This window comes from Alnus glutinosa, chromosome 2 (genome assembly GCF_958979055.1).
Source record: "Alnus glutinosa chromosome 2, dhAlnGlut1.1, whole genome shotgun sequence".
Taxonomy (NCBI): domain Eukaryota; kingdom Viridiplantae; phylum Streptophyta; class Magnoliopsida; order Fagales; family Betulaceae; genus Alnus; species Alnus glutinosa.
This window is the reverse complement of record NC_084887.1, coordinates 762,327-790,133: the sequence shown is the minus strand read 5'-3', so window position 1 is coordinate 790,133 and position 27,807 is coordinate 762,327. Positions and strand designations below refer to the sequence as shown.

At 34.5% G+C, this 27,807-nt stretch overlaps 4 protein-coding genes and 1 long non-coding RNA gene across 7 annotated transcripts; 2 read left to right on the top strand and 3 right to left on the bottom strand.

The window, feature by feature from the left end:
• Positions 1-3,681: 3,681 nt before the first annotated feature.
• LOC133860960 (fasciclin-like arabinogalactan protein 2) lies at positions 3,682-5,363 on the top strand. The gene is made up of 2 exons (XM_062296645.1): positions 3,682-4,276; positions 4,381-5,363. The coding sequence occupies exons 1-2, from the start codon at positions 3,758-3,760 to the stop codon at positions 5,062-5,064; spliced, it is 1,203 nt and encodes a 400-aa protein (XP_062152629.1). The 5' UTR covers positions 3,682-3,757; the 3' UTR covers positions 5,065-5,363.
• Positions 5,364-6,954: 1,591 nt separating this feature from the next.
• Positions 6,955-11,535, bottom strand: LOC133860641 (glucose-6-phosphate 1-dehydrogenase, chloroplastic-like). Its single transcript, XM_062296213.1, has 10 exons — positions 10,510-11,535; positions 9,825-10,015; positions 9,624-9,718; positions 9,405-9,519; positions 9,013-9,218; positions 8,783-8,932; positions 8,382-8,502; positions 8,003-8,232; positions 7,713-7,913; positions 6,955-7,447 (listed from the first exon to the last, which is right to left on the bottom strand). Exons 1-10 carry the CDS (start codon positions 10,709-10,711, stop codon positions 7,198-7,200), a joined length of 1,761 nt encoding a protein of 586 aa, XP_062152197.1. The 5' UTR covers positions 10,712-11,535; the 3' UTR covers positions 6,955-7,197.
• Positions 11,536-12,648: 1,113 nt separating this feature from the next.
• Positions 12,649-14,827, bottom strand: LOC133860642 (thiohydroximate-O-sulfate sulfur/sulfate-lyase (nitrile-forming) NSP5). The gene is made up of 2 exons (XM_062296214.1): positions 14,669-14,827; positions 12,649-13,943 (listed from the first exon to the last, which is right to left on the bottom strand). The coding sequence occupies exons 1-2, from the start codon at positions 14,696-14,698 to the stop codon at positions 12,993-12,995; spliced, it is 981 nt and encodes a 326-aa protein (XP_062152198.1). The 5' UTR covers positions 14,699-14,827; the 3' UTR covers positions 12,649-12,992.
• A 3,282-nt stretch (positions 14,828-18,109) lies between these two features.
• On the top strand, positions 18,110-20,156 carry LOC133860644 (uncharacterized). The gene is made up of 4 exons (XR_009898896.1): positions 18,110-18,296; positions 18,878-18,914; positions 19,562-19,630; positions 20,132-20,156. It is a non-coding gene; the product is annotated as an uncharacterized LOC133860644 (long non-coding RNA).
• On the bottom strand, positions 20,089-27,343 carry LOC133860643 (nudix hydrolase 2-like). 3 transcript variants are annotated; one of them, XM_062296215.1, is made up of 9 exons: positions 27,207-27,343; positions 26,446-26,663; positions 23,102-23,167; positions 22,826-22,963; positions 21,596-21,673; positions 21,451-21,501; positions 21,306-21,340; positions 20,974-21,082; positions 20,089-20,398 (listed from the first exon to the last, which is right to left on the bottom strand). In XM_062296215.1, exons 2-9 carry the CDS (start codon positions 26,581-26,583, stop codon positions 20,210-20,212), a joined length of 804 nt encoding a protein of 267 aa, XP_062152199.1. In that variant the 5' UTR covers positions 26,584-26,663; positions 27,207-27,343; the 3' UTR covers positions 20,089-20,209. The 3 variants fall into 3 exon arrangements, with proteins under 3 accessions (XP_062152199.1, XP_062152200.1, XP_062152201.1); XM_062296216.1 differs by lacking the exon at positions 27,207-27,343 and adding an exon at positions 27,004-27,046; XM_062296217.1 differs by lacking the exon at positions 20,089-20,398 and adding an exon at positions 20,442-20,845.
• Between the last annotated feature and the right edge of the window lie 464 nt (positions 27,344-27,807).

Genomic DNA, 27,807 nt, shown 5'->3' with positions numbered 1-27,807 from the left:
CTAGCTACTATCGCTGGGTGCTTCCTAATGAGAAGTGTTTCATCTTCTTCTTGGTTAATATGATTTAAAGTGCCTCGGTTATTATTGTCTCAATGCTACAAGGAGTTGATCTCGGAATCATAATCTCCTGCAATTGAAAATTGAAAAAGGGCCCCAATCGGGTCCACCTGTTCAAACAAGCTACAAGACGGTTCGTTGACCGAATTATAGCCAATCCCGATTCCTTTTAGGGCTCAAACTCGCATTCAAGAACACTGTTGAACTGCATTGATACTTGAGCGATCATCTTTAATTCAGAAAATTCTTTACCCTTAGTTATTTTTTTCTAAATTAGCTTCCGTCCAAAGTGGTTTACTTTTTATCTTTGCTTTGGGGACGATCAACAGCAACGAATGGAGATGATAGACTTTCAAATATTCTTGCGTGAAATCCTTGATTAAAGGAGGATGTTTTGGCCATTTTATGTGATTTTTACCACTGCTTTTACTAGACTTTATCCGGAAGGCCGCAATAGTCTCCTCACTCTCCTGTAATAATGCGATGTGTTTTTCCTATCTTTTTTCCTGATGGTATATGCCCACTAAAATTATGGACAAAAGTGCATACAAACTTTTCTTTAATCACAAAAGGCAAGTGCTTCACTTCTTGTCTCCCTCTCCCTCTCCCTCTTGACTCGACTTTGAAAGTTTGATTGGAATCCTTGCAATTTGGACAAGTGGGTCTCATCGAAAGCCTCTTACAATTATATATCCGTTTACATAAAATAAATGAAAAAAAAAAAAAATTAAAAGAAGGTGGAAGAAAATAGAAAGGAGGAAAAGGAAACACTGGAATCTAAAGGAATTCTTGTGAGAATGTGAAATCGAGTGAAGAAGAGAAAGTGAGCTATGGGAAATGAAGGACAGTGTAAAAGTTAGCATGGGGAGGAGTAATGGCCATCAGTTGTGTCTGGGTTTTGCTTGGGTGAGATGGAGAGGGAGAGTGAGAGACTGAAGACTAAAGAGAAATAAAAGAAAATAATAAAATGAGAATGAAAAATAATATTCAATTCAAATAAAGAATCTGTTAGAGTGTGTATAGAAAAATAAATACGTAAAATAGAAATTTATGCTTTCTCAATAGCCATTTTGCCTATTGCTGCTAGAAAGAATCCTAGAAAGTAAAAGAACAAAAGTGAGGCCTAATTTATGCCGTTTCCATTTTCCAACCCACATTTTGGAATGAGCTTTTTAAACAGTTGGGCAGGCAGAGGTAGTTGATCCAGTGTTGTCCTTTGATAAAGACCAATCAAATTGTTGGGCTACCCAATAACGTCTGTAAAGAGCTAGCTTGAATAGTCAAGTTAAAGATGTTGTGCTCAATCCAATTCTACTGAAGTCGACAACCCAAGATACCTCCAGCACTCATACCTATATTAATATAACCACTTAACAATGTTCCTCTACTCACAACTTCGAGTTATTAGGCTGGATTTCTGTGAGACCAAGAAAGAACTATTTCATGATTATGATCAGATTTGACGGTATTTAACCGTGTACATAATGTCACATTATTTAAAAAAAATTTAAACGACGTGGTAACGTAGACAATATATACAACGTTAGATACTATAAAATCCAATCCGATTCATCTTGTCTAAATTAGTGCTCATTCAAATTGGTAAAAAGTTTTTGCAGAAAAAAATACTTGGAAGTAATTCATTCACAATTCACTTCAAAAGTATAGAAATACAATGATAAGTATAAAGCTTGCACTATGCGCAAAGAAATGAACCCCTAGCTTAGAGGGGAAACTGTTTGGTATAATCCTCTTACAAACCGAAGTGGTAGTCCACAAAGCATTGTCATGATTGCATCCACAATTAAATTTAATTGTTTAATAACCAATATGCATTATAAGTGTCAAGTGAATTGACATGTCAATTTCTAAAGAATGTACGGTAAGATAAATGATATTTAGTAGACTGATATACGACGGTCATATAACTTGGATGACGTGACAGTAAAAATTAGTTATTGATTTATTTATTTTTTTACAAGCACTTGTTGATTCAAAGACTTATTTTTACTGTACCATCATCATAATTATATAACAGTATACTAATAACGTTACAGCTAATTATTACAATACTTACTACAAGAGAAAGAAGCAATCATACTATTGCTACAAAACCGTTATGCTAACGAAAAAGGGATTGGGCTCTAGAAAGACGTTGCTTGTAGGGGCGTAGCTACTACCCGGCCCCCCAAGCCCTAAGGTTTCCGCCCCCCGCCCAACAAAAAAAAAAAAAAAATTTACCCCTAATTTGTTTTTTAAGTTTTACCCCCTTTGTAACCTTACTCTTATGGTAAATGTGGTACACTTGATTAAAAATAAATAAATAAATCCTTTTTTATGGACAAGTTATGTTAGTTTTAAACAAATTAAGTGGAGAAAGTGGACAGGGCAGTAAAGGCAATAGAAAGAACAGACAACAGCCTGGAGGACGCAGTGGAGTGAGCTCTGAGTTGAAAAGAAAATCTCAACCGTCAGATTATTTTAATCCAACACAAATGAGGAGGTGCCTGGTAGGGGGAGCATCGGGTGATGTGGCGCTATCAAAAAACATCGCTGTCCACGTGGCCCAACCTGATACGCCATCGTCATACCAGGCTGGCTGGTTTTGGAGTACACTAACTCTACCGACACGTTTGGGTCCCTTAGCCTAACCACTTCATATAATTTAAACTTTGAAGAATAGATAAAACAAAATACCATGATTGAAAGTTTAGAAAGCTAGCGCAGGAAACGACACCGTGTTGCTTACAAAAATATTATATCATCATAGCCATTTGATTTAGACAAAAGGAATCCCATCTAAGATGATCAAAAGCATGAACATTCAAATGTTATGTCAAGTTCAATGACAGTGAAGCACAAATAATTACCCTTTCAAACGCCGACGTGTACACATTGAGTTATAGAGTTTTATTTTTATAAATATTTTATAATATTGACGTGACAGTTTTAATTTATTCTTGTCTTTTTTTTAAAAAAAAATTGGTCTAAGAGTTGGTTAAAACTACCACGTCAGCATTATCAAATATTTGTAAAATAAAAATATAATTTCTAGTATTACTCCGTTTGAATTTATCTATACATAACAAGACCAATAGGCTATAAAGTACTACTACGTGCATACAATCATTTTATCATTTTTTTTTATCCTCTCATACGGGGTTTAAAATCACCATTGAAATAGAGATGAATCGTTATTAAATTTAGTTTTAAAGGTGAATTTAAAAATCACATCAACCGTAGAATAATAATAATTAAAAAAAAGAAAGTTAAAACAATGGCATATTGCATTATTTATAGGGTATAATCTACAAATTGTTCCTTTGATTTCTAAATTCTAATGGGACTGCAAGAAATTGTGCGGTCCCCATTGCTTTCTTCTTCTTCAATAAACTTTTAGTTGTAAAAGATGGATCTATAGTGGGTTTTGCAAGTGCAATCAAGCTAGATTTTCCAAAGTGGTTTTCTTTCTTCTAGAATAAAAAACGTTTCCCAAATTAAATATTCATAAAATATTATCAATAATCTGTGACCATAAGACACACTGTTAATGGACCCCATCCAACCTAATGCCAAGCTAGCTAGCATATTCTATCATGCAACAAATTGCTCCTATACCCTTACTTAAGTCACACCACCTTCTTTCTCCTTCCCACTCCAGTAGTACTTCAAACTTCTCTACAAGTCTCCGTCCACCGCAATGAGGCAAGCGCCACCTCTCACCGCCGTGCTTGTCCTCCCAGTACTCTTCTTGTTATTCTTATCCTCCACCAGCCATGCGCACAATATCACGACCATACTCGCCAAAAATCCCGAATTCTCGACATTCAACCACTACCTCACCCTCACCCACCTCGCCTCTGAGATCAACCGCCGCCTGACCATCACTGTCCTCGCCGTGGACAATGCCGCCATGTCATCCCTCCTCTCCAAGCACCTCTCTCTCTCCACCATAAAAAACGTGCTCTCCCTCCACGTCCTAGTTGACTACTTTGGTTCCAAAAAACTTCACCAGATCACGAATGGTACTGCCTTGACTGCCACCATGTACCAAGCCACCGGCGCCGCCCCTGGATCCTCAGGCTACGTCAACATCACCGACCTTAAAGGCGGCAAAGTTGGGTTTGGTGCTGCGGACAATGGTGGCAACCTTGATGCTGTTTATGTGAAGGCTGTTCACGAGACTCCGTACAATATCTCTGTCTTACAAATCAGTCAGGTAATAAAAACTCTTTAATTTCCAGAATATTTTTCAAAACTTATTATATAATTTAAACCCATCGAATATTAAGCTAAGAATTTGCAAATGAAAACAATGATCAGGTTTTAACGTCGGCTGAAGCTGAAGCACCAACGGCAGGACCAAGCGATCTGAATTTAACAGCTATCCTGTCCAAGCAAGGCTGCAAAGCCTTCGCCGACTTGCTCATATCCTCGGGAGCCGACAAGACATTCCAAGAGAGCATCGACGGAGGATTAACGGTGTTCTGCCCGACCGACACCGTCATCAATGGTTTCACGCCAAAGTACAAGAACTTAACGGCTCCCCAGAAGGTGTCGCTGCTGTTATATCACGGCATCCCCGTGTACCAGTCCATGCAAATGTTGAAGTCCAGTAACGGCGTCGTGAACACGCTGGCCACAGACGGAGCCAACAAGTACGACTTCACCGTGCAAAATGACGGCGAGGAGGTGACGTTAAAGACGAAGGTTGTGACGGTGAAGATAACGGGGACGGTGAAGGATGAGGAGCCACTAGTTGTGTATAAGATTGACAAGGTTTTGTTGCCTAGGGAGTTGTTTAAGGTGGCACCGACAGCACCTGCACCGAAGGCTTCACCTAAGGATAAGGCTAAGGCTAAGGCTGAGGCCCCTTCAGAGGCTGATGCACCCGCGGGTGATACTGTGGGAGATCAAACGGCCGATAGTAATGGGGCTGGAGGAGTGGATGGTGGGAGATTGGCCATGGTGTTTTTTAGTTTTTGTGTGGGGGTTCTGGTGCTATGATTGGTGGGTACCATGCATGAGGTGACACCCTGGCGCCACATGCATATATAAGTTCCATTGCCATGCAGCTCAATTTAATTTCCATGTGAGAGATTTTATTTTTTTTTCTTTTCTTGATACAACAATTTACTTGTGGAGGAAAAAAGAAATAAGAGTCATATTTGCTTGGGCCCATTTGTCATGATGTTTATGTCTTGTATAGGTGCCATTAATTTAGTTGTCATGTTCTATGTAATCTGTACAATGTACACATGATTGCTTCCTAATTGAGGTGCATATTTTATTTTCCTTGTTTTAAATGTCAGTATGATATATAAATAAGGGTTGGGAATTCGGATTTATAGGTTGGGTTCATGTTGTATCGAATCATGAGTATACATTTATGTATATTTTATTTCAAAAGGGTAGAGGGGGCGATCAGAGTGGCTACTCTATCTTGATGTGATTATAGTAGCACATGTCCGTTGAGAACGATAAGAAGAGGCCTAGATGGTGGAAAACAGCAAGCGCTTCATATTTCGAGATTCGACTCAGGGACCTTCCACCCATCAAACCACTAGGAGTTAGCTAGAATGCCACTAGATCAACTACCACCATCGATGGTCATGAGTATTCAATCATATGGGCCGACACGAACACGCTTCATTTAATTAATTGTGTCAAATCCCTCAACAACCCTTACACGATATGTAACACCTCAGTCTTATATTGAGAAGATGAGTAGCTCATATATAGTGAGTGATTTATAAAAGCACTCATGAGTGTTAAGTCTCACATTCGTTCATAGGTGAGGCTGAGTTTTATAAGTTAGTATAGAAAGCTTTTATTAGAGCGATGGCGCAAATATGGCTAGCGTTTTCTCTGAATCGTTATACAATATGTTTAACTAAACGGGTGACACGATATGACTTACATAACTCGTTTAATAAACAAATAGTGTTAGGTTTGCATGAACATTACCTATTTCAATCTGTTTAAAATAAATAGGTTGAATTGATACAAATATTTTATCTGACCTGTTCATATCTGAGAGGCATAAATTATACACACAATCACAACTAGATTCACAACAAAATCAATTTGATAATTGATATCCATAACCATAATTAATTGACCTAGGGTTTTTAAGGGTAAAAGTGTAATTTGACTATACAGGTTATGCTAGTTGACATGAATTTGACCCGCTTATTAATTGTATTTAATCGGGTTGACCCATTTGACCCGAATCATAATCCTCTAATTTTGTATTAAGTAAGCTAATCATATCAGATATTACTAAACCGATGCATATACATGATCCTTTCTTGAACACATACAGTTTGATCGGATTCTTAGTAAAGTCCAAGACTAAAAGCTAAGATTAATTGGATAACCTATCAGAAATGTGCATGGAAAAGAAGAATTAACTCCTGGAAAGTGGTTGAATTCAATTTTATTTCCCTGAGGAAATCAGTTGGCAAGTACAAGAATTCAGCAATGGTTTATCAAACAAGATGCCTTTCCATCATCATGATCAGGGGTGTGTCAAAATATCCATTGAACGCCTTTCCACAGTGACCAACAATCCTACCATTTCGAAAGAGAATGCCATTAAAACAAGATAATACTTGAGTTGGTTCAGATTTACGGTTTTAAAATGTACGATTTAAAAAATAATACTATAAAAAAATGTGATTTTTAAAAGCGTAGTTAAGCGTTTAATAAAATCGCGATTTTTAAACTTTAAAATTGTTCATATTTAAAAACACGTACACCCTTTAGAAAGTTATTTGAAATGCACAATTTTTTTTTTTCTACATTTTCAAATTACAATTTCTTAAAAATGTATTTCCAAACAATCGATTTTTCATGATTTTGTTTAAAATCGTACTTTTGGCTTGCAAAATCGTAGGCCAAATGAACTCTTATTCTTTCATTTCAATGTATTACACCTGGTTTGTACATTGTACCTTCACATGTTCAGAATCCAAATTTACAATCTTTTTTTTTTTTTTAATATATAAGTTTACATGATAAATTAACTAAAAACGTTGTACATATATAGAAAAATGAAAGAAAAAGGCTTTGAATACATGAATGGTATCACCACCATCAAATTTAAGATCCTCGAAGGCAACAGATCGCCACTACTCATTAGTCCTCATAACCAAAATCGCCCCAGCGAACATTATGCTTTGCAGCAAGATAATGCACTCCAACTGGCCCACCGCTACCATATGTGTACAGCTCTGGAGCAACCTTCTTCTCTTCTAATTCCTTCAACAATGGTGTGAATACTGCCCAAGCTGCATCTAGCTCATCACTTCTAATGAACAACCGTCGCTCTCCTTCTATTGCATCAATGAGCAGCCTCTCATATGCATCTGGTATCTCTCTTGGATACCTTCATAACCCAAGTCTTATCAGTAGCAGCTCATAATTACATTGAAAGGGAGTAGTAGAAAAGCAAACATTGTTTCATAAGTTGAATTTGCATAAATCTTGTGATTGTTTGCTCTATTTTTCTACTTCTGATTTGCAAAAACCTACTGAGATAAAAGATATATATCTATGATACCATATCTGCATTATATAAAAACATATAATATGGGTGGGGCAGATAACAGATTTGTACCTAAAGTCAAACGTATTTAGTTGTCATTTATTACCTGGCTTTGTACAGCAAATTAAGGTCACTGCGATCCAATCTCATTCCAAGACCAGGGACCTTGTTGTTGATCTTCAGATATATAGCTTCATCAGGTTGTATGCGAATCACAAGCTCATTTCCAGCTTGATCCAAAGAATTTCCAAACTTCCGATTGTACAAGTTGCCAGGAACATGTCTGAATTGAACTCTAATTTCTGCCCTGTAATTTCATTGCAACAACAAATTTGGTCATTTTATTGATTACTCTCAACAGTATGCAAGTGCATAAAAAAGAATTGTTTTACCTACCGCTTTGAATGGAGAGCCTTGCCGGCTATCATCAGGAATGGAACTCCATCCCATCGTGAATTGTTTATAAAGAGAGTGGCTGCTGCAAAAGTTGGCGTAAGGCTATTCTTTGATACAGTCATGTCATCAGTATAAGAGGGATAACATGTATTGCCATCACAATCACCCTTATATTGACCTACAACCACATCTTCAAGCTGAACAGGTTTCATGGAACGCAAAACCTTAACCTGTTTCAAGGCCATGATCATAACATTAGTCATTACAATATGATCATCTGATGGACTAGAGTTTTTCTTTAAGGCAAATGGAATATTCAGAAGTGTTGATATTGATGGACAGACAGTAGAGATCATTTTTGAAAGATATGTTTCTATACCTTCTCATTCCTAATGTCCTCAGCATCTAAGCTGACTGGTGTGTCCATGGCAAACAGTGCTAGTATTTGCAGAAGATGATTTTGCATTATATCCCGGATGATACCATAGTTATCGAAGTACCTGGATAAAAAACTAGCACAGTGAGGAAATATTTTTATCTATAAGAGTGAGAGATTTTGGGAAGGGGTGCCGGTTCGTATTCGTGTGTTGGGTTTGGGTTATGTCGAGACATAGGTATAAGACTGTATATCCGACCTTTTTAATTAAACGGATGAGACCCCTCAACCCTAACCCGTTAATTTCGTATTAGATTCATAAGTCGTGTCAAAAACTGTTAGTCATATGATGAAAGGAATGGCGTTAAATGACTAGAATAGTAGAAGGAAGATATTGAACTAACCTGCCTTGTCCCTGTGTCCCAAAATCTTCTGAAAAAATCAACTGTACATTGCGGATGTAATTCCTAGACCATAAAGGCTCAAAAACCAGATTTGAAAAGCGAAGCACCAAGAGATTTTCTACGAGCTCCTCACCCATGTGATGGTCAATTCTGTACAAAGATTAACAATGTCAAAGCTGTGTGTGTCTTAGAATCTGCCTCAATGAACCAAAATGCAGAAAAGTAGATACCTGAATATTTGGTCCTCACTCAAATATTGTTTTAAGCCTCGGGTCAGCTCCCTGGATGACTCTGTGTCTCGACCAAAGGGTTTTTCAACAATGACTCGAATCCACCCGTTTTCTGAAGAAGCACGACGTTTGGCACATCTTGCCACATCCACAAACATGTTTGGTGGTATTGCTAGGTAAAACAGCCTATTTGATAGTCTTCCAGCCTAAAAGAAGCTAAATGTTGAGTATATGGACATACAAGAGCTAAAAACATGATAATGAGAGATCATCATTGTCTATAACTATCAAATCCTAGATATATTTTTGATATATTATCACAGTTCGCAAGAAAAGCATTGAAGATGGAATCCTAGATATCTTACTCTCTATAAACAAGGCATATACGGTACCTCTTTTTCTTTCAGCTTGTTGTCCAATTCCAAGAAATGCTCCTCAGAGCTATATTGACCGGAATAGTAAAAACACTTTTTTAAGAATGCAGCCATCTTCTCATCACAATTCTCCCTGTAATCCCTCAAAATTAGAGTAATCAGCACAAAATGGAAAACATAATTGGTTAAACCATACCATATGAAGATAATTTCAAATACAATACAATAAAATAGCACCTCTTGTCAACTCTGCAAGTCAGGGTTTTGCTGATCATATTCCTCAGCTCCTCATCAGTCATAATACTCCGTCCATAGCCAAAAATTGTAAAATTCTGAAGTAATAAATAGGAAAAAAAAAAAATAGATACTCGGTTGTTAAATAAATTAAATGTGAGGCATATCTTGCAAAAGATTTAAGAAAGCATCATAGAATTGAACCTCCGGCAAACGATCTTCAATAAAAAGAGCAAATAGTGCAGGGAAGATCTTCCTCCTAGCAAGGTCCCCTGAAGCCCCAACAACAACAATGCTGAGAGTAGGCTCTTCTTTCTCTGTTTCTAAGAAAGGAATGTACTCTTCTTGAGCTGGCTTCTCAACACGTTCTGTAGCTAGAGAACTTACAGGTGCACCTAAACCATAAATCCGTTTCAATCTCAGAACTAGCCAATTCGCATGAGCATATTGACAATTAACCAAGAAGAATATCAATAGCACACTGCATTAACCTCAAAAATAAAAAGCATACAATTGTGATTGGAAGCAGGGTGATTTGGGTCCAATGTTGAACACAAGAAGATTTTTGGACTAGAACGGAGCCGTTCCTTTTTCTTCCTAACCATTATCAAATAACTTTCCAAAACCAAACTCTTTGCTGACATTAAGAAAATCAGAAAATTTCCACAAGTAGGCTTTAACAAATCAAGGAAAACAATCATTCATTAAATATCCAATTTACCTGGCATTTAAGGGTAACCCTCTATCTTGTTTTATGAAAATCCATGATTTTCCAATGCAAAAAAACATTATATCAAACACATTGTTATTCATTTAGAGAAGAGCACATGATCCAGGACCAACATGAAGAAGCAATTATTCATGTTAAAGTAGATGTACAAAAACTCACCAGCCTGCAAAGTCACAGCATTTAACGGTTGCATATTTGAAGCTTTGAGCTCAAAATGCTTGTTTTGATGAAATCTTGAATTGTTCTGACAAACCCAGGTTCCGAAAAGCTTTCTTGTTGGTGTAGTCTCAGTCTCATGGCTGAATGAAGATGGTGCAAACAAGGTGGCGGAGGAAGAAGAAGCAATCAAGCGTATAGCCATACAACTTCGTAGGCAAATAAAAGCTTAAGAGTTTCTTCTTGGTGAATTGGATTGTTATCAATCATGAAATTTTGCTCCAAAATCAATATGAATCCTGAGTCTCATATATAATAGCCGTTCAGCCGTAAAAAAGCAGACAAATAGCTGTAAGTCTGAAGCAACTACTATGTCTTCTTGCCTCTATACCCTCCATTCTTGCCAGCCAACCCTGAAATAGTCTAAGGTTTAGCAACTCAAACAGCTTAACCATCTTTTCTCTCCAGCACCAATTATGGGAACTTCTCTGACTTTCAGATGGGGTAGACGCCAAGGCTGCTAAACTACCTAACTTTTTCACTGGTTTTCTATCCGTTTCCCTCTCAACCTTCCCAGCCTAGACAACCTTTGACTTTCAGATGGTCTGTCATTTTGCCCATTGTTTTTTCGTTTCTTATTTATTTGGTTACTATATTCTTTGAAATTGCAATCAGATAGAGCTACCCAATACAGTTATGGAAGTAATGCAGCAAGTTCTTCTCGTGAATGAAGAAGAAGCAGACACCTCATCCGGTCCCTGAGAGCGCCATTAATGGAGACTTCGGACCAATATCAGAAAATAAAAAGACTTCTCGTGTCTGTTTATATAACAAACAGGATCCCTTCCGGAATGCATGAAGCACATACACTTCAATCAGTCCGAGCAAGGTTTTACAGCATTTCTCAGGTCTCGTTTGGAAGAGAGATGTGCCTCTCTCACTCTCACAGCCGCAGTGTTTACCCTTCTCCAAACAGCAACTTTCCTTATATTTTTCTTAAATTTAATAAATCAAACTACTTTTTGTTTTTTTATTGAAATAAACTTCACAATAGCTTCTCTCGTTCTTTTTCTATATCATTTAAATATTCTTTCAAATAAATGTTAAAAGAAAGAGAAGAAAGAAAAATAATTTTTACATTAAAATAATGATCAAGTTAAGGTTGAAAGGTCTAACCGGAGTTAAGTTAGAGTTGGCATATATAGTCTTATATACATATTTTGACATGACCCGAATCTAACTCGTAAACACGAATTATCACCCACATAATAAAGTAAAAGTGTAGTAATAAACTTATTTTGAAGCAAAAGCAAGTGCTCTTTAGGGTGCTTTAGATTTTTTCCTACGTATGCATCATCATTCAGATCTAAGAATAAGGAAACAAGTCTTTTTTTTTTTTTTTATAGATAAGGAAACAAGTCTTTTGATATTGAATAATGTATCATTTGCATCTTATTAATCTTTTTCCTTTTTCTTTATTTAGTTTGCTGCTAGAGAGTTTGCAAATCAGATTTTGTTAAATCATGTTGATAAAAAAAAGTGGTGAATTTAAGCATTTAATTAATATATTAGCATTCTCCTTCACGTGTAGACTCAAACTCCTTCTTAATAAGTAAAGCATTTAACTGAAATTTTGGTAAACTGCAAGGTTAGAGTCCCTTTGATGTCATGTTAAATTACTAATTGTTCTAAAGCTTAAACGGATTAAAAAATTTAATTAATTTAATCATTTAATAATTAGTATTCTAACCATTTTGATATGTCATTCAAGCTCCTTTACGTAATCAATTTGATTGGCACTTAATTGTGCAAAGTTTGAACTCAATTTTGATTGTTAAAAGGAGTGTTTATGCATGAATGCTCCTAATATTTGTTTAAGAGAGCAAGGCTGATGAATCATTCATTGTAATTCGACCGAACCTAGCTACCATTCTTAGGTTGGACAAGTGTTGCGGACTACCAATTAAGTATTTAACCGTTCCAATCTCAATTATTAATTTATTACTTAATCCTAGAGTTCTTTTAGGTTTAACAGGCCTTATTTTGGTCAATCGGTTGAACTGAATAAACAAAACAATATCAACTGAGCATTCATTGGAGGGAGGTAGAGATGGACCAAAATCAATAACAGCTTTGTGCCACTGACACCAAAAGTTTGTTTTCTTCATTCATTCGATGGGACATAAACACCATACTTAAAACAACCAAATCCCCTGATGTCTAAAGCCAACATATTAATTACCTTATTCCAACATAAAAAGCCAAGCCTAGGTCACATAACCACATTAAGTACATACCATACAATCTCAGTTTCATTCTCTCATGACCACCATACACATACACCCATCACCTTATTCCAACATAAAAAGCCAAGCCTAGGTCGCGTAACCACATTAAGCACATACCATACAATCTTAGTTTCATTCTCTCATGACCACCATACATACACCCATCATGAAATCATTATGTTGTGCATGTGCTTATGCTTATTTATCATCTGCCTCTAACTGAGGAGTGAAAAAGAAAATGTCATCAAGCCTGTCATTACTTGGTGAATTGCCACCATACACCAAAAGTCCCTCCTTGCCGTCCCGCTTACCACCGGTGAATGCACACCAACCGCGAGGCCCGGGATGATCGCCCGAATTCGGCCCATCGTCCCACCTTTTCCATACCAACAACTCAGTGTCCAATACATAAACCTCAGGGGCGAATTGCCCGGCACCCATGTGACCTTGGTCACTAGGGTCTATTTCCCCACCATGTATAAATATGTATTTTCCAATCCCAACGGTAGAAAATACGCTTCGGGCTGTAGGTTTTTCACCCGTAGTCTCCACTTGGGCCCATTCTTCACGGGCTGGATCAAAGTAGTGTACATCATCCATTTCCATTCCAGCAAAGCCATACACAACCCATATTTTTCCTTGGGCCACAGCCAGCCCAGGCCCACCTCTTCCCTTGATCTTGTCCCCAGGGGATGGATATTTGACCCACTTGTGATCAACTACATCATAGGCCCATAGATCGTTAAGCCGGCCCTCCACGCCACACCCACCAAAGACGTACACATGGCGATCATCGGCAGTCGTAGAATGGTAGCTCCGATGAGCGGGCCCGGTGGAGAGTTGGGTCCATTTGTTTGTAAGCGTGTCAAAAGAGTAGAGCTCATTGAGCTCATTATGTTCAACATCCCTACCACCAAATACATAAATGGTTTTCCCAATGGGTACCATTGTGACACCGACACGTGGTGGCGGTACATCCCCAGTAGCATCGGCAACAGACCATGTTAGGGTTTCAAGGTCAAAGACATGGATCTTGTTATCGACCGGGACACGTGGCGCGAATTCACCCCCAAAAACATAGGCCTTTTGTCCTACTATGGCAATGGCATGAGAGCTCCTTGCCCCAGGCCCAGTACCATGTTGATCAAGCTGATATAAGTTAGCAAATGCAAACAATAGACTTCATGTTAAATATGACAAGGACAAAGCTTTATCACACAAGTTTACAAATGCAAAGAACAAATTGGACAACCTTTTTTTAAAAAATATGACAATGACAAAGCCTTGTCATTCATCTGGCCAACAATCATCAGTGACGAAAACTGTGGTCTGTGGCCATATGTGATAATAGACCTTGACCCATTTGCCTTGCCCAAAAGGGTCTAGGTATATCTCTATGTGACCAAGCCTGGTGTAGGTATATCACATCTGTTATTGAAGGAAAAGAATGCAGCAATCCAGTAAAATGTACAAGAAGATTATGTTATTGCTAAAGAAAAACAGGAATAGGGGGAATATGAAAATGAATTCAGATCAGGAAATGAATCCCTAATGGATATTAGAAATTAGATGCGAAATGTGTGGCTCTGCTTGCAGCCAGACTTTCTTGTTTCTTATTTTCTATTGAACCTCTATTAATTAGCCAACAGAACAGTAAAGATATAATTAAACATACGAACTCCCGATTCAAAGCTTAACAAACTTCTTTCTCCACGAATTCGAAAGGAGAAAACAAAAGTTCAAATCTTGGGCTGCTAATGTACAATTCAAAATGTGATTAGGAAAGGTCATCATCTGAGACTTAGATTCGGCCCAACAAAGCAAAAGATATGTTGATGCATGAGCAAGACCAAAGAAGAAGATGAGGAACAGACCTTGACCCATTTGCCTCGCGCGAGAGCCATCGCCAGGAGTTAAGAGCGTGCGCCGTGCGAAGTGATTTCACCTGAGGAATTGGCTCTCGGAAACCTCCCAACTGACCTGTGGCTTCTCATTTCTCAATACACGTGCTTATATAAGGTTCGTGGCATGAAAAGAGGAAGATATTACCTGCACCAGTTAGGCCACCCTTCTTTAGCCACTTAAGATAAAAGATAACAGAAAGCGACTAGCAAGCCACTTAAACCACGTTATGCAGTCGGTTTATATCTATTTCTTACATGCATTATTTATCGATTACATGATATATTTTAAGTAATTTTCTACGTCAGTCAGTTAAAATAAACAAAAAGAAAGTCTTTTAAAATAAGTCATGTCAACAACGTAAAATACTTATCATAGATGAGTGTAAAAAGGCGGACAGTGAATAACCGCCTATTAACCGTTAACCGTAAACCGTCTTTTCACCTCTAATTAAGTAATATTATTCTTTAAATTAACAATAAAACATTAATAATTCTATTTATTCAATATATATCATGGTTCAGCTTTAAAAAGATCAAAGTTTTTTTCCAAATTAGATGAAGAAAATTTCTTTAATTTAAGTTTATAAATTGACATTAGTCTTTAGAGCATATGATTCTTACATGTATTTATAGAACAGGTAACATATGTTCTTAAAATACACATTTCTAACATATTTTTTTAAAAAATAATATGATAATCACGTGTTCTAATAACAAATGGTAATATAATAAATTGAATTCTGCAAAACTATCCTTGAAAAATTAGGCAATTAACTTTTTTATATGCTGCAGGAGTGTTCCAAGTCACTAAAAAAACAATATGCTTGATGCCCTAACCCAAGACTAAAAAAAGATTTACTTATCATCTATATCATTGATTTTTTTTTTTTTTTTTTGTGAACAAAAAATCTGAATATTTCATTTATCAAAGATCACAAGCATAAGGTTCTTATATCACAAAATATAAAGTTCTATAAAATCATAATCATATACTATAAAGTAACATAGTCATATATCATTGTTTATTAAGTAAAACTCTTGATTATTACTTTTGAATTAAAAGATTTTGTCGCACTAACATTCGAAATCTTTAAAAACATTTTTACATTTTTTTTAAGCCATTGTTTCTCACATGTAATAAATATTGATATGATGATCAAATCCAAATTTTTATTTTGAAAATTATGATTAAAATAATCAGTTTACCCTGGAAATTATCTTAAAAAATATTAGTGGATCTTAATCAGCAAACATCACTTACATTTAATATCTATATAGAGATATATCTACCTTTTCATATAAGTCATTAGCAATATTAAATATAGACTCTCTCAAAGGCATGGGCTGTGCCTTGCTGTTGCTGATGTCAAAGGTCATAATATAAAAATAAATAAATTATTTATAATTAATGATGAAGTCAGCATTTACCGACCCTACTTTTTACATGTTCTTAAATATAAAACGAGTTTTTGGTGACTTATTCTTTATGAAAAAACAAATTTTTTTTTTAAGGGATAATTGCACTATTGGTCTATGGAGTTATTTTAAATTATAAATCACTTTATGGGGTACTATAACTACAAATCACTCTCTAAACCTGTTTTCCGTCCACCAAATAAATAAAGTTTATTAGTAGATTACAATAGAAATAATATTTAGAGGTTGTCTCACAATTTATGTGACGTGGCAAACTAACGGATTCTGTTAACTTGGTGAACGAAAAACGGGTTTATGGAGTGATTCGTAATTATAATTTACCACAATGACCCTTCATGAACTTTTTGTACCACAATGAGTGATTCTTAATTTAAGTCAACTTAAAAAATCAACGGTGTAATTATCATTATTTTTTTTAATATTATTTCATTTTAGGATGTAGATAAGAACACGTAGAAATAAAATGTAATCTATCTCTCAACGTTTCATTTTTTTTTTTGGCCAAAACCAAACCCAGTCTGTGGGCGTAATCAGCTGGTAATTAATTAATTAAATTAATTTTTTTCATAAAGTGGGAGGTGGCATCTGCCTTATTTTAAAAAGGTTTCATTCAAAATACAAAAAGTCATAACCTTTTTGGTTTTAACGTACTCGAGCCAGGTTGAGATCCAGGTTGGATTTTTGTCGTGTTCAAGACAAGGGCCGGCGGCGGCTTCATGTATTGTGAGGAATAAAGGCGAAAATTTTATATGAGGTATTTTTTATATTAAAATATTTTTTAATATATATATATTGAGATTCAATGTTATTATATGGCTAGTACTAAATTTGTTTAGAAATTCCTTTTTACATTTAATTATTTTGTCTATTTTTAAAGTTTTTCATGTTCAAATGTTCAATGCATATTTCTAACAAATATTAATAAATTAATATTAAGAACATAAAATGTGTTTTGCTTTTTGGTAATGTGCATATTTCTATCGTTTTTCCAAACGTTTGATCACACTTGAAAAGCACTCTACCTTTTCAATCATCTTGTAACACCCCCGCACATATCAGCCAACCTTATCCCTTCCCCATGCTTATAAACAACACACCACAACCTTGAACCGTCATCCTTCATTCTTGCATTTCAGCAAAGCAAACCCTAGACCTAGTGAGAGAGAGGTTCTAGAAAGAAAAAAAAAAAAAGAAGGTATTTTGAGTGATTACATCCTCCATGAGGTCTTTTGAACCTCAAGTCCGCTTTTCACAATAATTATTCACTCACCTTGTTGTTTATCAAGCATTTTGTAAGTCCTAATATGCTATGTTGAGGTTGTGATTTGTCATGCATGGGGGAATTATATTTTCCAAGAAATTATAAACTTGTCGTTGTTTTTTATGTTTTATGAGGTTAATGTGGGTTACTATATTTTATAGAGTGATTATGAACTTTAATTAAGCAAGAATGTGGCATGAGTTGAAGTTTTGAGTTTTTCGTGCATTTTGGTACCAATCAAACATTCATTGTTTTGACCAAACATTTGACCCTTGTTAGTCGAACCCTCAAACTCAAAATCGAACATTTGACAGTAACCAAAAATAGATTATTAGGATTTTAATGATAGATTAGAATCTTTACATTGTTATTAGAGTTTTTATGTGCATATAATATAACTCTCGATGTATTATGTTTAATATTAGGATATATTTCGCACTAGCGGAAGTTCAAGATATCTGAGTTTGTGGATGAGCGATTGAGGTAACTAAATGCTTACGGAGCTGATTTCACTTTAACGTGCGATATGTCAGAGGACTGAGCATACATTACTTTTCAAAATAATATGTCATGAGTCTACTGATCTTATAACATATTTAAATTGTTTCAAGTGGATAAATTTGTGTATATGATTTTTTAAAGTAAATGGATAGTATTTGCATCGTATAACATGGTATAATGGTACGTGCAGTATAATGGCTATGGACTTACAATTATACAAGCTTAACCCCATATTCAAATAGATTTATTTTTACGTTTGGCTTTAGATCCAACGATTCCTTGTGACCGGCGCACCATATACAGATATGGTCACCATTACGGCTTTGGTAGTAACGTGGGCCACCCGAGGTCGGACTCGGTTGGAGTGCTACTATATGACAGTATGCGGCAATATCCGAGGTACTGGTAGTGTATCACGGGCCCCTCAGAACAGTGTCAACTTTACCAGGAATGGGTATATATATAAACATGGTTTCTCAGCATTAAAACATTAGTGGTTGTCACTGAGAATATGTCACCCTCTTCAAAATAAACTTAAATTTTTAGATGACATCTTAACGGAGACAACACATATCAATTTTTGAAAAAATACATGTGTAATAAATTGAGCATAATGGACAGTAACTCAAGGCTCATTGCATAAATCAGCTTTGTAATGATCTATTTACCAAATCGTAGACTTATGCAATTATTTCTTTTACACTGTAAAACACATCGATGTTTTGTAGTCTAGCATGTTGCCAAAAAGTAAGGTGAGAAATTTTCTGAGATGAAGATGCCAAGTGAATGGTTCGCATTGTAAGGTGGGTTTAGTGAGTAGTTATATGTTGTTGTGATAAAAATGTTTGTTTGGATGCTCTGAGTCTATAATTGATGATACATGTTATGTTTCAAGTTTTATTGTTAGAAATCTTAGATTATTTGATTCTGCTTTCCGCTATGGTATATTCTGATCATTTGTGAATTCAATCAATTACCAGGTAATTGGTTCGATAACACTATGAATAACATTGCAAGGTAAGTAAATATAATTATTTAATTTTAAAAGTGTTATAGAGATAAATCAGGTTTTTAATTTTTTTTTTGGCAAAATGTTTCTTTCACTGTTGGTTTTTCCATGGGAGTTAAGAGTCTCTCAGAGGAAAGATGTGTACTGTAATAGAGCCCCTTTTAGTTTTTTACAAATCTTTTTTTTTTTTTTTTTTTTGTATTTATACTATTACAAATATTGGGGGCCTTTTTCTCCTAAGGGCTTTAGGTGACCGCCTAACTAGCTTAGAGGAAGAGCTAGCCCTGCACAAGACGCAAATTGAGAGTGCTACGTATTTCCAATTACTAATGTAACACTTTTCGTTTGCGTCTTCGTGTGCACGTAGGATATAAGACACAAGCCTTACTCTTGGTAGATTCCTTGTTGTGATACTAATAAGTTTCTCTATTTTTTTATTATTATTATTTTAGTTAAAAACTTTCTCTAATCAAAATATTGTTAGGATAAAGGGTAAATGATCCACTAATTGAAATAAAATTATCTACCTGTATAAACTATCAAAGAAAGAAAGCCATATTTTTTTATAAATGCATTTGATTCTATGGCAATTCTAACTGAAAGTTTTTCCTTGTATTAATCATTCATTTCTCAATCTTGACCTAAAATCCTAAAGTCTTGCAAAGCAGAGTTGTCTTTGAATTCTTCATATATGTTGTATCTGCAGCATGGACTCCAATTTAAGGTACGGAGTACTCCCTTTTGAACATTGCAAAATAAATGGCATAACGAAACATAGAATGGGTCTTAACATTCGATTTGGTTAAGAAATCGTATATATGCTTTTTAGAATAATCATATCAAGTGGTAAAGAAATCTAGACAAAGTATAACGTACATTCGATATTTCGTTAGGAATTGCTGTTAAATCCTGCTAAAATTTTCAAAGTACCCTATTTTTTTTTTTAGGAAAAAAAAATGCTAGGAGTTAGTTGTTAGTCACAATTTAATGAAATTTGTAAAAATACACATGCCTGAATCTTCAAAAAAATTAATTTTTTTTTTAAAAAAAATATATATTTTTAGAGGTATTTTGGAAATTTTGGCAGGATTTAACAGGTGAGACGTTTGGAAAATGATACTCCAGTTTAAAATGTTTGAAAGTTCAGTATACTTTTCTCAAAATGACCGATAGTTTGATACATTTTTGAGAATTTAACCCTTTTTTATTTTTGAATGAATAACAGGCCTTATTGTCACAGCTATATGGTGTTACATCAGCCTTTCTACTACTGATTGTCAGAAGTATGGTGGTGCAAACCTTTCTAGTACTGCTGATTGCCAAGATTGCTGTAGTACAGGGAATTTGTTTTGCCAGAAAATGAAGCTACAGATATTCGAGAAAAACCAGCATAGTCCTTATCTAACTTTGTTAAGCATATCTTGGCAATATAATTGAATTGCTCGTGTTCTCGGATAAAAGGTTGGGCTGCATAGTCCTCAACTGGCATCCACTAGAGAATAAAAAAGAAAAATGAACATAAGGAAACCTTGTTTTATATTTCAGTAATTTAGGAGGCCCTATTTGAGTCAAACTTCCCTACTTTTCCATTACTTCAATATAAGTTCTAAGCATCAATTCACAAGTCCTGGTTAAAAAGTTCCCAATTGGACTTATCAACCAGACCCTGATTTCAGCACATGCTGGAAGAAAAACATGTTACTGAAATGCTTTAATACGGATGCTGTGACAATTTCTTTAGACATAACTGACTGTTCCTTAAATTCATTTCTTTCATCAAATACGAACTGCAAACTGATTACTTTAGCTCATGGTCTTTCACCCAGCTAGTATGATTTTGGAAGAGTTAATCCAAAGGTAGCAGCTAGTAGGAATGTAGGATCGATTGACAAAAGTTTGAAACATTTTATGCCTATTTCCAGTGTGACTTGCCCAACATCTGTTTGATTAACAAAACTAATGCAATTTTATACTCAAAAGTCAAAACCCTAATCCAAGTTGATGTAACTTTACTGAAAGCAAAACAAGCATTGTAGTGTTATTGGGAAAAAAAAAAAAAAAAAGTACCTGGGCTGCTTCAACCTCCTGATTCTGCTTCTGGATGTCAAAGGAGCGTGGTTGCAACATGCAAACAAAGAACAAATCTGATTTGCTAAAGAATGACTTGTGGCTTTCCCTGTGATGAGGGCCAAAATAAAAAAGGAGACTGAGGAGCATGCAAATTATATTGAAAATTATCGATGTAATAACACTAGCTTAGTGTAACAAGTTGCTATAAATCTTCAGAATGCAACATTAGTAAAACTAGCTTTTACAGGGAAGATTTTCTGTTGACTAATCTAAAACAACAATATGTGCAAATGCATTGTGAGAGGGATAATACTGAGAAAATTTCGTACCTAAATGCTAAAACTTCAACGAATTCTGTATCAATCTGAAACAAAATATAAGGAATGGTCTTAGATTTTCATTGGCATGCGTAAACCCACATGTATGTAAATGTCATATTCATTTGATTCAACCAATTGCACACTTTTTACTTACTCCTGTCTCTTCTTTGACTTCCCTAACTGCAGCTGTACAAATATCCTCACCCTGTGGATGCAAAATTTCAATTCAAGATGAAACACTTTCCTAAGATGTTCTAATTAAAGAATTGGATAAAGAACCGCACTCATAATGTACTCACTTCATTAACAACCCCAGTAGGGAACTTCCAAACACCTGTTCCTTTGAATATGCCACTATTCTCCATAACTACAAGCACCTATCATACGATAACATCAATTTCAGTAGTCAGATATATCAAGCCATCACATTTCTGGTATTAAAGAAATTGAAATTGTCAAACCAAATATATACACTGGAGCAGGTTTATTTTCCACACACAAAAAAAATAAAAAGAGCCAGAAGACCATGAGTGTACATAGAGTGTACTTGAGACACAAATGAAAACAACCATTTGATCCACAGAGTGTACTTTTCTTACAATATTTAACATTATTAATTTCAACTATTCAAACCAGAAGACCACAGAGCCAGAAATTTATCTTTGGGGGCCAAACTACACTGATGATGGTCAAAATTTGAATTTTATTAAGAATTAGTGTATTATTTGGTAGAGACAACCACAATGATAATGGTGGTGATGTACTATTGCATATATTGTTATTATTGTTAAAGTATTAATTAAATTCACATATTCTTATCAGCTTGAAATTTTATGATAAGTAATAATTTAACATGATATCAGAGCAAAGATTATAAGTTAAAACCTTGTCTTCATCATTTACCCATCATTTTAATTAAAATAGTTTACGTGTTGCCGAATCCCACTCACGAGGGTGAGTATTAAAGTATTAATTAAATGATTAAATTTACTTTTTCATATTAGCTTAAGTTTTTGGGATATCCTATTAAATAATCACTTATCTCAAAAGTTTAAACTGATAGGAAGAGGAAAATTTAATCAATTATTTAATATTTTAACCATTATTAGTGATAGAGATGTAGTGACGGCAACGTACGGTATAATGTGGCACAGCAAATGTTGATGCTTGTTAGCGTGAATACCTCGAGGAATCACGCCTCAACCATTCTCATTTCTCACTAACTCCAGCAATCAAGATTCAACCGTTATCACCAACTCACCCCCGATACTGATGCTCCTCCACAAAGCAATGCAGTTACAACAGGATATTATAAAGGTCTTCTCTTTGTGTATAGATATCGAACACTTGATTTACATTTTTTGATGCAGTGAGAAATACAGCACCAATTCATTAATTCCATTATCGTGTTATGGTGATAAAGACGGTGGCATTCGGGATACGAAGGAAAGTCAATAGTTGAAATTCACAACTTTCATAGTGAATACTCAAATGGTGGGTTTAATACGTACGAAAACTGTGGGAAATACCTGTCTCTGACTGTTCATGACAAAAGCACCAATACCCACTCGACGTGAAGCATTTGCAGGAAAAGTATCAATAGTTTCAGGAATCCAATATACAAGCATTAAGTAATCTGCTTCAGCATGGTGATACCGAAATCCTTCCTGTAAAATTAGCAGAACAAGATTATGAAGCGGGATTCGGAAAGACTGTACACCCATAACTACACGTACAATTTCAAATTCAAAGTAAGCTTTTCTGAAGCTAACCCAGCATCTGGTCTAAGTTGGAAATGTGTTTACCTTAACTGCAGCTTCAACAAGATTTGCTTGTTCGATGGGCAATTTGATCCAGACGCCCGTCTTCCCCTGCAAATTATATTCGAAATTCATAACAAAATAGAACGTAGCAGCAACTTTCAAATTAAAATATTTTATGGAAAAAATGTTTTCTTATCTTTTAGCGTTTGTCGTGATGTAAAATATTGATCAACATCATGATATTTTTTGTTGACCAAGAAAAGTAACTTTCACTATGCGTAAAATGATTTACGTTTTTCATCTGCATGCATAAACCTTTTACGTCGCTTTCCTACACCTCCAGGTAGGCAATAATGAGAGAGCTTTTATGGAGCCTACTTACTTGAGCAGGTCCCGTGCTATCGGAATACTTGATCGATCGGGTAAGTGGATTCCATAAGGACAATCAATAATTGTTTATCCAAATAGCAAGTAATATAGACAACCAATTAGAAGTTCACAAACGGTTACGATTATTCCCTTCTAATCAAGGGCGGAGCCAAGTTTTAAGCTTTGGGGGGCCAAATTGAAAATAAATAAATAAAAACTAGGGGTAATTTTTTTTTTTTTTTTTTTTTTTTTTTTTTTTTTTCTTTCTTTCTTTCGGGGAGGGTGGGAAACCTTTGGCTGGGGGGTCAGGTCCCCCCAAGCCAAAGTTTGGCTCCGCCCCTGCTCCTAACCACAACATCAACCAGTTTAAGCGATTATTCATTTTTAAATAACATCAACCGATAGGTCGATTGCAGCTAATCACAACGGGCTGTTATTGAAAATCCGTTATTAACCGGAAACCTCTTTTAATTAATAAAAATTCAAAACACCTTTTTTTTTTTTTTTTTAAGCCATAAATTGTTGCATTATTTTAGTTATTTTGTAATTGGCTAATTTAATGAATTGCATATGCTAGGACCTAATGCCCATTTTAATGAATTGCATGCTAGGACATAATGCCCATTTTACTTAATAATGATAAGAAAATGTTCTTCTAAACATAATAATAATAAGCGAAAACTTTACTTATTCTTTTTTATCTTTTTTCACTTTTACAATCATACCGATTAATTTTCAAGAGTGTCAATTTAGTGGATGTATTCATCTTTTAATTTTTACTTCAATTTAACCCTATATCTGTTAGAATTTTCGTTAAATCCTAACAGTAAGATGTCAAAAAAATTACAAAAGTTTACGCATTGGTCAGGATTTAATGGAATTTGAAAAGGTACGCATGCTTGATTAATCTTTGAATTTTCTTTTAAACAAAAAAAAAAATGTATTTTGAAAATTTTGATAAGATTTAACAGAAAATCATAACGTAATAGTGAAATAGAAAGAAAATGGTAAAATAATAATTTAGCCTCTTAAACTACCAGTCATTCTGCGGATGGCCCCCGAACTACCAATGCTTGAAATCTGACCCTCCAAACTATCAAAACCTTTGAAAAATGCCAATTTTAGCGAAATATGTCCATAATACCCCTGCCACGTATATTTTTCAATTAAAAAATTAAAAAACAAAAAAAAAATTAAAAAAAAAAATTAAAAACTAAAAACTAAATTTTATTTTTTATTTTTTATTTTTTTTAAAAAATAGTGTTTGGGAAGGGGGTGGCCTACGAGCCAACCCCAGCACCACCTCTGGCCCAGGGGCCGGGGGTGGCCGCGTGTCTACCCCCAGTGGCCGGGGGTGGCTCGCAAGCCACCCTCAATAAATTTCTTTTTTTATTTTTTAAATGAGTTAATATTTTTATTTGGAGAAAAGATTAAAAAAAAATGTAAAATAAAATTTTAGTTTTTTAATATTTTAGTTTTTTTTTTTTAATTTAATTTTTTTAATAAAATGACACGTGACAGGGGTATTATGATCATATTTCACCAAAATAGGTTTTTTTTCAAAGGTTTTGGTAGTTTGGGGGGCTAGAATCCAAGTGTTAGTAGTTTAGAGAGCTATCCGTAAAATAATTGGTAGTTTGGAGGGCTAAATTGTAATTTTTTTCAAAAAAAAATTAAAAGATAAATATGTTAAATTGACACTTTTTAAAATTTAAAATTATAATTTCAAAAGTGATGAAAAATCAAAAATAGTAAGTGAAGTTTTATCTAATAATAATAATTCACCACGAGGGCAGATAAAATTTCTTCAATGGTTCTTTGAAAGAAGCACCAATTAATGACATCTAATCTGCACTAATATAAGCACAAAAAATAAGGATCGTGGATGGTAGCCACATAGCCAGATTTAGAGGTTGAACATATTAGTTATTTAAAACAAAATAGTTCTAACAAAACTTTCTAGCATTTAAGGGGGTGTTTGTCATTCGACTCATTCTCCACTATTTCACTTTTTTAAAAAATAAACTTCAAAATATTTTAATTTTTTTTTTTTTTTTCACTTTTTATACTATAGAACTATTTTTTTTTATTACTGTTCAAATAAAAAAAATCATTACAATACAATTTTTTTTTTCATTTTTTCATACAAATTATTTCTACTTTATATCACATCAATCACTTTTCACTAGTTACTACTATTCAAAAAAAAAAAAATAACTCAACAATTTTTACGGAACACCCCCTTAATCTTTCAATTGTCGTTCCTTTAATTAGTTATATATGTGTGACAAAAAAAAAATTATAAAATCGGTCATTGGTTATCCAATTATTAACTACTTTCCTCAATCCTCATAATCGATAACCGCAATCAGTCCAAGCAGTTATCCAGTTGCAGTTATACGTTTAGTGATTAATAACCGTCCCGCATGTACACCCTTACAGCCAATTGTACTAGATTCCAATCCCACCATCGAAGGTCTTATATTCTCACACACTCTTTCTCTGAATATCCTTTTTGTCGTCTCTATCTTTCTCACAGCTTCCCAAATTATATAAAAATATAAAAAATATTTGACTATTTTCTATATGAGCCGAACATCGAAAAAAAAGATTCAAACAATTTTCAAGGTTGCAAATAAACAAACAAAAATAGCCATGCAGTACGTTTATTGGAAGTTTGAATGTACTATTGGATGTTATTTATTTGATGGCTCTCTCAACTTGAAAATATAAGATCATTATTAGTTAATATATGTATATTTAAATTAAACATAATTTTTAAGTTGATATTTTAGTTGTGCTATATTAATATTGGGAATAAAAGTTGATATTTATAGATTAAAATGATTGGATAAAAATATAAAAAAAAAAATGTTTGATGATTTTTCGTACAAGAAAAATACAAAATAAAAAAATATTTTCTAACCGAAATTATTTTTCAACAATAATAATAATAATAATAATAAAAAAACATTTTAATAACGCCGATAAGATTAATATATATATATCCTACGTACCTGTTGCTTCCATTGTGATATTGAAGCTTGAAGCGAAGTAGAAAAGGCGTTAGAATCCATAGGATCCTTCACGTTTACACGAACTCCTCCATATAAATCATCAACTGAGCTTAGCAGTTGAACTCTATTTTCCTCCATAATTACAGGCTTCCTGCTTGCTGATATGGAACTTGTTGGAACCGACACGTTTCTTATCAAAAAGAAAGGGAATCTGCCACCTGATCGAACGATTAAAAAAGATACCAATCATATATATATATACACAACTGAAATAATCGATATATATATATATATATATATATATATATATATATATATATATATATATATATATATATATATATATATATATATATATATATATATATATATATATCATCAAATCTTGAAAACAAAATATTAATAATTGGCCGGCAACGTTAACATCGATCGCGCCGGCAAAAAAAAAGTCAACAACCCAAACATGCAACCGCCTAATTAATGACATGTCTGACAGTCTGAGGATCGGACCTGCGGTAGGATGAGGATGATATGATATACCAAGAGTACGTACTAGACCTGTTTGGTTTCGGAAGGGCTAGCGCTCCAAATGAAGATGCCAGAAAGGTACTGTTGTAATTAGCTAAAACAGCTAAAACATGTACATGAGATCTTAACCTGATCATCTGCATTATATATATATATATATGCATAGAAAGAAAGAATTTGCAAACACACACAGATTTCTCGATTTCTTTGGCTTTGGCAGACATTTAAATTACCTTAGTTTTTCGGTCGGAACTCAGAAACCGGAGGACAGCTTCGGTGCGCGCGCCCAGCCAGTACTCTTAATTTGTTTGGGACTTTGAGTTGAATGGGTCGTCGGTCTTCCTCTGGGACTGGACACATTTGAATTGAATAGGTATTATATATAGACGCACTGCATTCCAATTTGTAACTTCCAAGAAATTTCTCGAGGGAAAAGAAAACATGCATGTAAAGGTTTAATTATAGTTAATATTTTTTTAATTAAGGCTCTTAATTCTAGAGTAATAAGTAATTAGAAAAGCATTAATACCATTTAATTCTGCAACATTCCATTTTCAAAATAAGTATTAAAAAATTAATAGTATTATTAAATAATATTAAAAACATTATTGAATAAAACTCATTCTTCAACTTTGAATGTTATATTTTTGAGAATAATGGAGATAATAAAAATAATAATTATATTCAATTACGTTGTGGATAGAAATTTTTTGGGCCTTATTATGGGATGAGCCATTTTTTTTTTTTTCATTTTTTAAATTTTTTGGATGAGCATTGAGCAGCAAGAGATATGTATTGTTTTAACATTTAATGTTAATAATATATAATTTATTT

Coding starts and splice junctions, on each gene's coding strand:
- LOC133860960 (XM_062296645.1), top strand. CDS start 3,758: ATGAGGCAAGCGCCACCTCTCACCGCCGTGCTTGTCCTCCCAGTACTC. Junction 4,277..4,380: donor CTGTCTTACAAATCAGTCAG/GTAATAAAAACT, acceptor AACAATGATCAG/GTTTTAACGTCGGCTGAAGC.
- LOC133860641 (XM_062296213.1), bottom strand. CDS start 10,711: ATGGCTATACGCTTGATTGCTTCTTCTTCCTCCGCCACCTTGTTTGCA. Junction 8,933..9,012: donor AGTGAGGACCAAATATTCAG/GTATCTACTTTT, acceptor ATCTTTGTACAG/AATTGACCATCACATGGGTG. Junction 8,503..8,782: donor GGGACACAGGGACAAGGCAG/GTTAGTTCAATA, acceptor TTTTTTATCCAG/GTACTTCGATAACTATGGTA.
- LOC133860642 (XM_062296214.1), bottom strand. CDS start 14,698: ATGGCTCTCGCGCGAGGCAAATGGGTCAAG. Junction 13,944..14,668: donor CGCGAGGCAAATGGGTCAAG/GTCTGTTCCTCA, acceptor AACTTATATCAG/CTTGATCAACATGGTACTGG.
- LOC133860643 (XM_062296215.1), bottom strand. CDS start 26,583: ATGGAGGAAAATAGAGTTCAACTGCTAAGCTCAGTTGATGATTTATAT. Junction 23,168..26,445: donor TATCACAATGGAAGCAACAG/GTACGTAGGATA, acceptor TATAATTTGCAG/GGGAAGACGGGCGTCTGGAT. Junction 21,674..22,825: donor TCATGAACAGTCAGAGACAG/GTATTTCCCACA, acceptor ATCGTATGATAG/GTGCTTGTAGTTATGGAGAA.